At 46.3% G+C, this 13325-nt stretch overlaps 1 protein-coding gene across 1 annotated transcript in view; it reads left to right on the top strand.

The window, feature by feature from the left end:
* Window positions 1–4332: 4332 nt before the first annotated feature.
* Window positions 4333–13325, top strand: part of sgsm2 (small G protein signaling modulator 2) — a 228997-nt gene continuing 220004 nt past the window's right edge. The window contains exon 1 of the mRNA XM_078548103.1: window positions 4333–4575. Within this exon, the coding sequence (XP_078404229.1) occupies window positions 4501–4575 (75 nt within the window). The 5' untranslated portion in view covers window positions 4333–4500. The remainder of the gene's footprint in view (window positions 4576–13325) is intronic.

Here is a 13325-nt window from a genome sequence, read left to right as displayed (position 1 = left end):
TCCTTCCCAGAAACATGATAGGGTCCCCCTTGTCCTCACTTATCACCCCACCAGCCTCCGCATTCAAAGGATCATCCTCCGCCATTTCCGCCAACTCCAGCATGATGCCACCACCAAACACATCTTCCCTTCACCCCCCCTGACGGCATTCCGTAGGGATCGTTCCCTCCGGGACACCCTGGTCCACTCCTCCATCACCCCCTACTCCTCAACCCCCACTTATGGCACCTCCCCATGCCCACGCAGAAGATGCAACACCTGCCCCTTCACTTCCTCTCTCCTCACCGTCCAAGGGCCCAAACACTCCTTTCAAGTGAAGCAGCATTTCACTTGCATTTCCCCTAACTTAGTCTACTGCATTCGTTGCTCCCAATGCGGTCTCCTCTACATTGGAGAGACCAAACGCAAACTGGGCGACCGTTTTGCGGAACACCTGCGGTCTGTCCGCAAGAAAGACCCAAACCTCCCTGTCGCTTGCCATTTTAACACTCCACCCTGTTCTCTTGCCCACATGTCTGTCCTTGGCTTGCTGCATTGTTCCAGTGAAGCCCAACGCAAACTGGAGGAACAGCACCTCATCTTCTGACTAGGCACTTTACAGCCTTCTGGGCTGAATATTGAATTCAACAACTTTAGATCTTAAACTCCCCCTCCCCCCATCCCCACCCCGTTTCTTCCCCCCCCTTTTTTTTCAATAATTTATATAGATTCTTCTTTCCCCACCTATTTCCATTATTTTTAAATCTAAACTAAAACCTTGTTAGTCTTTCCACTCCACCCCCACTAGAGCTGTACTTTGAATATCCTGTCTTCCATTCTTAATTAGCACTTTTCTCAGACAAATGTCACCACCTTCGACACCTCTTTGACCCTTTTGTCCGTGACATCTTTTGATTATCTGCTCATCTCCACAATCACCACACCCTCAATGTGTCTTTCTCCCCCCCCACCAAACCAGTTTATATTTCTCCCTTCTTCTAACTATGCTTCAGTTCTGCCGAAGGGCCATGAAGGCTCGAAACGTAGACTGATTTCTTCTCCGCCGATGCTGCCAGACCTGCTGAGTTTTTCCAGGTAATTCTGTTTTTGTTTTCTTTTAAGACAACCTGGCGGTCAGGAAAGGTGTCCCTGATCTGGAGATAAAGTTTGTAGCTTCATCCGGAATTAAGGGTACACGCGGCTGCACTTGATGTGAATAAATGAAGCCCTCAGGAAACGTAGCCCAGCCCAGGGTGAATTATCTACTTAAACCTTCGCTGTGAGCGATTTGCGGGTGTTGGCGCGATTCTCTCCGCAAACCTTCTATTTGTTGCCTGTTGCTAGGGGCGTCAGAGCTGCTGCTGTCCGGGCGCGCTCGCCAATGGCCGCCTCTCGCTGTCGCTGTCAGCGCTGCTGCTCGGGGGTCTCAGAGGGGTCTGTGCTGCTTTTGTGTGACCTATTTTTGCTCTTCCTCTGCGCTGGCTCATTGGTCGTCTCAGCGCTGGGCCGTCTCCGTCTCCGTGCCTTTGGGTGGCCTTTCGATCTTGGCGGGGGGGTTCCCTCTGCCTTTTGAACAGTCTCAGCTTCCAAGGTCCTGTCTTTCTGGTTCTTTTCAGTTCTGGGATCCTATCACTTCTTTCTCACCCTTGACCCCGGGATCCTGTTCTTGCTGAAATATCTCACCTGCCTGGGCGTCACCACACTTTATGATGTCTTTTTGTGATCTCTCGGCTGCTTCAGTAGACCAGTCTCCCATATTTTACTATTCTGATTCTTCGATTTTGAGAGATGTGTCAAGCTGTCATCCAATTCCCGAAACAGTTCCCTGTCTCCTGCAAGTTTAAGCAACAACTGCCACTCGTTGCCTTGATCCTTAGACCTCTTTCGACATTCTTGGCTTCACTGTTTCCTCTCGCCTTCCACATCCCTGAATTGTCAGACCTGCTTTCTGAAAGCTCGGCTTCCCCTGAAGCGCAAACCACTTCCTTTGCCACTCATAGAGACAGCATTCTCCTGAAATACCCCAGAGAAACTCACTGAGAGACTCCAGTGAGAGATTGGGTGGAATTCTCAGAGGGAGTCATGGAGACAGCAATGTTCTGAGACTCCCAGAGAAGGATGTGAAATACTTCAAACAGAGAGAAGGGGGGGTCACCAGAGTCACAGGAGCCTCTTGTCTCTCTATCATCACTCAATTCTGGCAGATTATCAGGATCTGTTTATAACCATCACTGACAGATTCTTTTAAATTACCTTTTTTTTGGAGGCCTCTACATCATTCCAAGGCTGAGCGGGCTCTTGATTCCTTTCTCTAAATATGAATACTTTCGGGGGCTCACCTGTCTCTTTCTGAGGAGGGGGGGGGGGGGTCAATGATTTCTCTTCCGGGGTCATTGGTCAGAGCCTCTGGGAAAGCTCCCCCTCTATCTCACAAAGGATGCCCCCTTTAGGGTTCTGCCTCTCTCCCATAGGATCTCCCCTTTCTGCTGGAGGTCTCACAAAGGATATCCTCTCCCTGGGGTATCTCAAAGGGTCACTATCTGGGATCTGTGAGGGTTCTCACGCTTATTTTTCAGAGGGCCCGCTTTATCTGTGATTTCTGATGGTCCTCTCTAAGGGTTTTTACCTCTCTCTGCGGAATCTCTTTCCAGGTCCCTGCCATTTGTTGACACCTCTGAGAGTCGCTTCTTCTGTGTTTTTGCATCTCTTTTTCTTGCTCTCCCTGTAAGTCCTTTCCTCTTTCTCTCTCTTGAGGAATCTGCTCTTTCTCCCTCTAAAAAACCTCCTCATCACCACTTTCTGTCTCTGACCTCCCTCTCACTGGGAATCCAACCTTCTCTAACTCACTGGGGAATCATGCCCTGTCTCTAACAGTCTGGGGGAAATACCCCTGTCTGTCTGTCTGGGAGAATCACTATCTGGGAGAATCCCTGTCTGTCGGGGGGCAATCCCTGTCTGTCTGTATGTACCCCCCCACCCATCCATTTTTCTGGAAGGAATCCCTGTCTGTCATGGGGGGGGGGGAGTTCTGTCTGACTGTATAGGGGTGGGGGGGGAGGGGAGGCAGGGGGAATCCCTGTCCCTGTCCCTCTGTCTGTCTGTTGGGGAGGGGGGAATTCCTGTCTGCCTGGGGAGGGGGGAAATTCCAGTCTGTTTGTCTGTCTGGGGAGGGGGGAATTCCTGTCTGTCCATCTGGATTGGGGGGGGGGGGGAGGGGAGTTTCCTGTCTGTCTGGGTGTGTGTGGGTGTATCCCTGTCTGTTCGTCTGTCTGGGTGGGGGAATCCCTATCTTTCTGTCTGTCTGGATGCAGGAAAGTCAGTCTGGGGACGGGGGCAGGAATCCCCGTCCCTTTCTGAGTGGGGAAAATCCGTCTCAGTCTGCATAGGGTTTTCCCAGTCTGTCTGCCTGGGTGGGCGGGAGGGGGGAAATCCCTGTCTGTCTATCTGGGTGAGGGAATCTGTCTGTTGGTGGCAGGGAGGGGGGAGAGATCCCTATCTGTCTGGGTGGGTAAGGGCAACCCCTGTTTGGGTGGGGGAAATTCCTGTCTGTCTATCTGGATGGGGGGAATCCCTTACTGTCTGACTGGGTGGGGAGAATCCCTTACTGTCTGTCTGGGTGGGGGGAATCCTTGTCTGTGTCTGGGTGAGGGGAAATCCCCTGTCTGTTTGTCTGCATGGGGGAATCCCTGTCTGTCTGACTGGGTGGGGGAATCCATCTGTCTGGATGGGGGAAATCCCTGTCTGGGTGGGGGGAATCCCTGTCTGTCTGTGTGTCTGGATGCGGGAATCTCAGTCTGTCTGCTTGGGTGGGCGGGAGGGGGGAAATCCCTGTCTGTCTATCTGGGTGGGGGAAATCTGTCTGTTGGTAGCAGGGAGGGGGGACGGATCCCTATCTGTCTGGGTGGGTAAGGGCAACCCCTGTCTGGGTGGGGGAAATTCCTGTCTGTCTATCTGGGTGGGGGGAATCCATTACTGTCTGGGTGGGGGAATCCCTGTCTGTCTGGGTGGGGGAAATTCCTATCTGTCTTCTGTCTGGGTGGCGGAATCCCTGTCTGCATGGGGGAATCCCTCTCTGGGTGGGGGGAATCCCTGTCTTGTTTGTCTGCGTGGGGGAATCCCTGTCTGTCTGACTGGGTGGGAGAATCCCTGTCTGTGTGGGGGAATCCCTGTCTGGGTGCGGGGAATCCCTGTCTGTCTGACTGGATGGGGGAATCCCTGCCTGTCTGTCTGGGTGGGGGTGAATCCCTGTCTGTCTGTCTGAATGGGGGGGGGATCCCTGCCTGTCTGTCTGGGTGGGGGTGGGAGTCCCTTGTCCAGGTGAGCGCGCGAGCGGTACCTCTCTTCCCGGTGACGTCAGCCGCGCTCGGGTCTCGCGCTCTGGGCGGCGGCGGCGCGGGCTCGAGGCTGCAGGAGGAGCAGACAGTGTCGGTGCAGACAGTGCAGGCAGCCCGGGACCGGCCTCTCACCCTCCCTCCTGCTCTCCTCTATTTATTGCAGTTTCTGTTCTCAGCGACCGCCGAAATGTCAAGCTCCAAATCCCCGGGCTGCTCGGAGGAAGAGGCAAAGCAGAAGCTGCTGTGGAACGTCAAGAGAGAGGTAACTGGAAAGGGGCTGACATGATTGTGTTACAGGAGGTTTCAAACAGCAGCTGCTGCTGCTAACAATCACTTCCCTGCTGGAGGGACATTACTTCAATCACCTTGTTATTGTTCTGCATTGCATGTGGTGTCGATGGGTGTTCTTGAGTGTGATATTCCTTTTATTGTAACTGCATTGCACTCTGGTTTGGTTTCAGAATATTTTATGGTCATTGAAACAGCATCATCTCCTAGTCCCGCTCCACAGTGTTAGAAGAAACGCCGCTTGGATGTTATGTTGTGCTCTCGGTGGCTTGTGTGTGTGTGTGTGTGTGTGGGGGGGGGGGGGGGTGGCTGTTGGGGGGTGCTTTTTCCCCACAGACAGACCCCAGCTGTAAGAGCCCAGGACAGAGCTAAGTCTCCAAAAAAAAAATAAAAAACAAAAGGTGCAGGTAGCTGCTGGCAGGAAGAGTTCTATGCTGGCCTCTTCATCCGCCTGTGTTGGAGATATTTCATTTCTGTGCAAAGAGCAATTGGCAAGTTCCAGCCCTCCCCATCTCTTCCCTTATTTCCAGCCCTCCCCATCTCTTCCCTTATTTCCAGCCCTCCCCATCTCTTCTCTTTTATTTCCAGCAGGGCCTTTCTCTTTTTTTTTCTTTCGCAGTGAGCCAGGCGAAGGGTTTCGGTTCTGGGAAAGGAATGTCACAATCTCTCTACCTGACAGGTTTCTGTTTGGGTGGAGCCGGGTGCAGGTATGGGAGGGAGTGGCGTCTTAACGATAGAAACACTGAGACAAGAGAGTTGGCGAGGGGTGGGGGGTGGGGGTGCAGGGAGTCAGCAAGAGTCCTGGGTTTGTCCTGGCACATCCAGAACTGTTGTTCAATTGTAGAATCCGCCTTTCTCCCCCCCCCCCCCCTCCCTCCCCACATTTAAAAAAACCCACCCATTCCACCCCGCCACCGAGATTTCTGTTTCATAATATCTCTTTCTATTTCGGGGATATTATTTATGATGTAACTATTGACGTTATAATAACTACGATGAGATCAACTGAATTCAGTCACATGATTTAGGATATAAAAATAACATTTTCAGGATGAGGGTGAAATGTATTTGCATCTTAATCAATTCTGGTGGAAATCCTGCACAGCTAAAATATTCTCGCAGAGAATTTTTAATATGGCCCTGATTAAGTATATTTGCACACGATTTAACGCAGCGTTTCTATTATAGCACAGTTTATTTAGTATGCAACAATCCTCGTAACTTTGGCCAGATTATAAATAGGGAGGGGGTGTGGACGCCGAGAACCTTGAACTGAATTGTGACATAGTTCCCTAACCCTATGTGGGATTTTGTGGTAGGTAATGTACCGGAGGGAGAATGAATGAACCAGGATGAGTCACACAATTACGTGGTGCAAACCGATGACAGATCCCAATAGGCATGGGTTTATGAATGAACATTTGTGATTGCAAATCTTCTGAAATTGTGCTTTGCAATATGAATATTCTCAAGGATTTCCATCTGGCGTTCTTTGCAAACAGGTCCACGAAATACGCTCATAATTTCTTCCTTGCCTGCAAAGTATATTGGTGCCAGACCTGATAAATTTGGAATGTGTTGTTTTGCTCCTTGCGTTTGGTTTATTCATCTGTCCTCCTTTTTATTGAGTTCCTTTTTATTCAGCTTGTTTGGTTTTATTCACACACACAGACACACACACACGCGATTTGAATTAAGGGACTTTGAGTTAACAGAAGTTGATCGTAATCACTTCAAGCAGCCAGCTTTAAACAAATAATTTTAAAGTGAAGTACATAACCTCAGAAGGTCTTTTTTTTTTTAAAAAAAACGGAGCCTGGGCAGGCAGGGCCACTTGTAAACAAGTTACCTGGCGGCAACAGACCTGGACAGCATTCAGGCTTGGGCTGATATGCGGTGGATAACACTCCGCTACACAAGTGCCAGGCAATGACCATCTCCAGCAAGAGAGAATCCAAACCCCCTCCATTTAACACTCAGTGGCATTACCATCACTGAATCCCCAGCCATCTGGGGTCACCACTGACCAGGGACTTAACTGGACCAGCCACAGAAATATTGTGGCTACAAGAGCAGATCAGAGGCAGGGGATTCTGTGGAGGGTAACTCACCACCTGACTCCCCAAATCCTGTCCACCATCTAAAAGGCACAAGTCAGGAGTGTGACAGAATACTCTCCGCTTGCCTGGATGAGTGCAAGATGTACTGCGGCAACTTGCCAAATGTTCTGCAACAGCACCTTCCAAACCCGAGACCTGTACCACCTAGAAGAAAAAGAGCGGTAGACGCATGGAACACCATCACCTGCAAGTTCATCTCCAAGTTGCACATCATCCTGACTTGGAACCATATCACTGTTTCTTCACCATCACAGCATCAAAATCCTGGAACACCTACCATAACAGCACTGTGGGTGTATCTATACCACTCTGTTACAATTATGAGGCTCATAAGACTGTTATGCTTTGGAACTGTGTCTTTAACGTAAAATGGAGGGAGCCATGTGACCAGTTCTGAGCTCTGCTTGTTAACGTGTCTGGGGCAGTTAAATATCAAAGGGAGACCCAGATTGTGTTGCTGAGGTGATGGTGTAAGATGTTCATGGTTTGAGACAATGGAAGCAGTCTGAGTTCACAATAGTGACTTGGAGTCACCAAAAGTTCCAGAAAAGTGTTGAAAGTATTGAGTTTTAAACAGTTGTTCTGCAAACTGTCCATTTACTTCTAAGATGAAAGAAAGTTGGGTTGAAGAATAGCTAATCAGCATTTCTACTTGGTTCAAGGATAATGTATTTCATGTTGCCATGGGGAAGAGGGTAAAGGAAGCCACTTTTGAGATTAGGTTACAGGCTTCCCTACAAATCAATGAATATTGCAGACAGCAGTTTTGAATGGTCAGCAGAGAGAAGAGGCTGCTTGGCTTTGTGAGCTGCAGCAGCTGAATGTGGGAGGGAGACAGTTTATAGTTGAAGGGACAGCCATCTAAGGATTGTGGAAGATTCATCCTGGCATGGCCAGAAAAGAAGGATCATTGGAACAGGCTTCACTGCTGGAAGTGGATTTGGGAAAGTCTCCAAAAACTAAGGGAAGCACCTGGAAGCAGTCACTCAAAGTTACTACTTGATGAAATGGGGAAATGCAAAGCCATTAGAAGCTGGGAGCAACTGTAGACTGTTTGCCATAAGGATTGTCATTCCGCAGAGAGTGTGACGTGTGAGGCGTATACAAGGGAAATGTTCCTTTCTGTAGTTAAAGTATAAGTTGCCTACAAAAAGAAAATAGAGTTTACAAATTGTCATTTGGTAGTACAGAACTTGAGTATTGCTGAAAAAAAGATTTTTTGGCAAAGATTTTCATCTTGCACTCATCAGGACAATTCGCAAGAAAATACCGATGTCAATTATATTTATACTATATGAGAAAAGAGTGATGATTGTTTGGGAAGTGGACCCAGATTGGTAGAGGCATTGCCATGGAGAGTGCACCAGTTGATTGTGACTGACAGTTAACCGTCAAGCACCTCTTTTTTTCAGCAATACTCAAAATAAGGTTTAGTCATAGTGCTTTTTGTTGGTCATTTGTTACAGTAAAAGTTTTAAAACATGAAATCTTGTGTCATTCTTTCAGTTATTAACTGGAAGTTCAAATTTTCTTTTTGAATTTATTAGTCTCTGCAGAGATTGTAACAACACGGAATGTAATGAATCAAAGTGGCTCACCATCACTTTTCCAAGGGCATTTAGGGATTGGGCAATAAATGCTGGCTTTGCCAATGACACTGGTACACTGGTATCCCACAAATGAATAGAAGAAAAGCAAAAAGCACGCTGTGTCATATCACCTGATTTGGAGTTTGACCAGTCTGGCAGGGTAGGAGCACTGGATAAATGAGGATACACATATATGCTTTAAAAGAAAAGAAAATAAATGGGCCTTTTTCAGAACATGATATTTTATACAAACTACGGAGCTATTTCTTTGTTCATGAATGATGAGGTACATTTATAATTCTTGGTCATCTATTTTGAAGGATATGATTAAAGGGAACAGGTGAGTCTCCCCTGGTATTGTTCAGTTGTTTGGGAATAATGATTCTTTTGCTGTTGTTGCTGCATTTGTTAACGACAGACTAAAATAACAAGCAAATCTGGGCAACTAAGACCACAGCATCACCAATGGCAGGATGACTGAACAGAAAGTGGCAGTATTACAATTACTCTTTAGACGTTACTTTGAGGTGTTACCCACTGGCATAAAAGCGTGGAACTAAGCATGGCAAACAGGAAGGCTCAAGAAATCCATGTATACAGAAGAGGGCCATTAGACTATGTGGCTCATGGGGAAAGACACTGACTTGGACTTGATGGTCTGTGCTTTTGCTGTACAAATCTATGATTTTTGCTACCTGAATTGTATAAATTATTTAGGTCTATAATTCTTTGTGGCAATCCAGTCTTTAAAGTTAAACATTTCTGACACCATTTTGGATAAAATCATGTTGCACCTTTCAAAAGATACGACAAATAAACTACAACACTGGAAACTGAATGAAGTATTCGGTGGATGTTTGAAATATGTTGAACGAAACCACATTCTCCAGATTAAGTTAGAAAGTTCTCATTTTACAATAATTTAAGAGCATTGTATCTTTTCTTTTCCCACCTTCCACCTAATCCACAAAACAGCAATTATAGGTGATGATCAATTTTTTAAAAAAACCTTTTCACTATTGCATTGCACACTTCATGGGCAGTAATACATGTTCTTGCAGCTCATTCATGTGCTGTGGTTACAGTTTCCATTCATTTGGTTCCTGCTGGGAACTCACTGCAACACAAAAATGATTCATCAGCAGCCCTACCCCCTGCTCAGCCAATGTATTTTACTGGAGTCTCCGGCTTTGAACTCTATCGTTGTCTCCCGTACAAATGCTTAAAAGTCTGAACTCAGGAAGGAAGATTCAGTTTGTGCTGACTGATCTTTTCTCTAGGTCATTCCTATTCATTGTAATAAACCTACAGTACAAGCTTTCCAAATATAAAACTGTGCACAACCAAGGACTTAACACTATCAGTCAGAGCAGAATGTGCTGTATTTTTCTACAGAAATACATCAACAGATGTGCACATTGAGTATTTAGCAGAACATCCAGTCATGCTCATTAGATTAAAAATGACCCTCTGATTTTAGGTAATGGCAGAGCACATCAGAATAGGCAAAAAAGTGCAGTAATTCTAACAGCAATAAAACTTACGTGGTTATTGCTCTTAAAGAACAGGTGAAGTGCTTTGAGATCTTCACGCTCAGTTGTGATGTCTTAGTGCTTTGTTATAGCTTTTAGAGGATGTTAAGTTGCTTGTAAGGAGTATAATCCAGTGTTTAATAAATAAAATAGTTTAGCTACCACTCGCAGCACAAAGATACGCCAGAGCTTTGTCTCCCCAAGCCACTGTTAGCGAACCTAAAGATTGCTGATGGCAGATTTTTAAGCTCTCTGACCACCCATTCAAGCCAGAAATGTGACTTCAGAATTGCTGAATGAACATTCAGGAAACATTCCACGGGAAGGTCCACTCCCAGAACGATATAGATGTGGTTGCAATTTTAGCATGCATCTCTGTTCACTTTTCTACCTTCTTTGATCACATCAGCAATATTTAAAATTGTGGCGTACAATACAAATCGGATGTAACTCATTGCACAAAGCTGGGTGACCTCATTTCCTGCTTTGTGCATACACATTATAAAGGGAAAGGATCACCAATTATATAATTATAGCAGGGGCACTGGATGGTGAATGGTAGATTCAAATTTCATGGCTGGCTTATGGTTCAGAGTGATGGAATGAAAGCTTTTCCCATTGGTTACAATATTTTATATTTCTATGATTCGGGCAGTTTCAACCCTGTTGTTATTGGAAATAAGTCAGTGATAATCTAAACATAATTTAAAATAGAATCATAGAATGGCTACAGCACCAAAGGGGGCCATTCGGTCCATCTTGTCTGTGCTGGCCCTCTGAAGGAGCAATTCAACTGGTCTTACTCTCCTGCCTTTTCTCGAAAGCCCTGGAAAATTTTCCTTTCCAGATAATAATCCAATTCCCTTTTGAAAGCCTCAGTTGACCCTCCCTCCCCCACACTCTCAGGCAGTTCTAGATCTTAACCACTCGATGTTTGAATAAGATTTTCCTCATGTCGCCATTGCTTCTTCTGCCAATTACCTTAAATCTGTGCCCTCTTGTTCCTGATCCTTCCACCAATGGGAGCAGGTTTTCCCTTTCTACTCTGTCCCGACTCCTCATAATTTTAAACACCTCTGTCAAATCTCCTCTCAACCTTTTCTTCTCCAAGGGGAACAGTCCTAACTTTGCCAATTTTTCTCCGTAACTGAAGTTCCTCATTCCTGGGACCATTCTCGTGAATCTTTTCTGCGCCCTCTCGGGCATTTTGCTTCACATCCTTCCTAAAGTGTGGTGTCCAGAACTGGATGCAATACTCCAGTTGAGGCTGAACCAGTGTTTATACAGGTTTAACGTAACTTCCTTGCTTTTGTACGCTGCCTCTATTGATAAAGCCCAGATTTCAGACCAGCTGCCCTTAATTCAATTAAGTCCCCCCACAACATACACACACATACACACACACACACACACACACACAGACCCCACTATTACTGTACAATAAATTTCAATAATATTATGAAAATTATGGGCAGAATTTTGCTGTCTGTGAGCAGGGGGTGGTGCCCGCTCGCCGACGCGTAAAATGACGCGGGATGACGTCGGGCGGGACCCCTGATGTCACCCCGCCCCATTTAAATCTTCAGGAAGGCGGGGGCACAACGAAATTAGCTGTGCACACGCCGACCTGTCAATGGCCAATTGAGGCCGTTGACAGGATCATTAAAACAATTAAAGGCCCTGCCCGTCCAACCTTAAGGGGCAGGCCAGGAGCTCCGGTGGCAAATAGAGAAAACATGAAACCACATCCAGCGGCGGGATGAGGTTTCATGTAGGGATTTAAAAAGTTTAATAAAATTTTAGTGTAATTTATGAATATGTCCCATCTCATATGACATTGTCACATGAGGGGGACATGTTAGGGAATTTTTTTTTTCTATTTTTAATCTTTTTAAAAGTGTCAGCGATCTCCCTGAGGCAGCACTTAGCCTCAGGGAGATGTGCGCTCTTTTGTGTGCACTCTCGCTTTTGGGGAATCCACACACCCCCCCCCCCCCCCCCACCCCGCCCGCACAGGAAGCGTATAGTGCTTCCCGCCAGACGTCACGCTGGGCGGGCTTTAATTGGCCCACCCACGTAAAATGGCGGCGGGACCTGTTTCTCCGGCGGGGATCATCTCCCCGCCCGCCAGGGATTGGGTCGGGCCCGCCCGCCCGGCATGCAGAAAATTCTGCCCTATGTCTTCCTGAAACTTGATAAAGACAGATGCTAGATGTGAATTTATTACCTCAGCATGCCCCTGCACCCATGCGTAAATCCCCTTTCTGGTACCTGATCAGCCTCGCCCCTCATTTTACCACCCTTTTGCTATTTATATGCCTGTGGAAGACTTTGGAATTCCCTTTTATGTTAGCTGCCCATCTCTTCCCATACTCTCTCTTTGCTTCTCTTATTTGTTTTTTTCAATTGCCTCTCTATATTCAGCCTGGTTCTTGGTTGTATTATCCATCTGATATCAGCCATAAACAGTCTTAATTTCCATCTCTTTTGTCAACCTGGGAGCTCTAGATTTGTTTTCCTTACCATTCCCTTTTGTGAGAATATACCTTGACTGTACTTGGAACTCTCCTTTTAAGGTAGCCCATTGTTCAGTTATGGTTTTGCCTGCTAATCTTTTGATTCCAATTTATCTGGTCCAGATCCATTCTAACCTCATTGAAATTGGCTTTCCCAAGTAAATTATTCTTATTTTGGATTACTCCTTGTCCTTCTCCACAGCTAACTGAAATCTTATGGTACAATGATCACTATTCCCTAAATGTTCCCCTACTGACACTTGATACACTTGGCCCATCTCATTCCCAAGAACCAGCTTCTGCAATGCCTCCTTCATCGTTGGACTAGGAACATACTGCTGTAGAAAATTCTCATGGTCACACTCTAGGAACTCTTTCCCCTCTCTGCCCTTTACACTACTATGCCAGTTTATATCCGGATAATTAAAGTCCCCCATTCTATCTATGTTCTAATTCTTGCACTTCTGCATAATTTCCTTGTAAATTTGTTCCTCTACATCTTCCCCCACACCATCCCCCTCCAACCCTCCCAGTTGGTGTGTTGTAGACTACAATGAAATTGCACCTTTTTTGTTCCTTGGCTCTAGCCAAATAGATTCTGTCCTTGACCCCTCTGGGACATCCTCTCTCTCTCCAGCAGTGCAAGGTTCTCCTTAATCAATATTTTCACCCTCCTCAGTTCCTTTCTTTCTATCTTTCCTGAACACCTAGTATCCAGGAATAATTTTAGCCAGTTCTACCCTTCTTTGAACAAGGTCTCTGTTATCAGGGAAGATGGTGGTATAGTGGTAATATCACTGGACTAATAATCCAGAGGCCCAGGCTAATGCTCTGGAGACATGGGTTCCAATCCCACCACGGCAGCTGACGGTATTTAAATTCAATTAATAAATCTGGAATATAAAGCTATTCTTGGTAATGGTGACAACCATCATCGACTGTTATAAAAACCCATCTGGTTCACTAA

Source organism: Cetorhinus maximus, chromosome 9, assembly GCF_964194155.1.
Source record: "Cetorhinus maximus chromosome 9, sCetMax3.hap1.1, whole genome shotgun sequence".
NCBI lineage: Eukaryota > Metazoa > Chordata > Chondrichthyes > Lamniformes > Cetorhinidae > Cetorhinus > Cetorhinus maximus.
The sequence above is the reverse complement of the archived record's forward strand: the minus strand, read 5'-3'. Positions and strand labels throughout refer to the sequence as shown.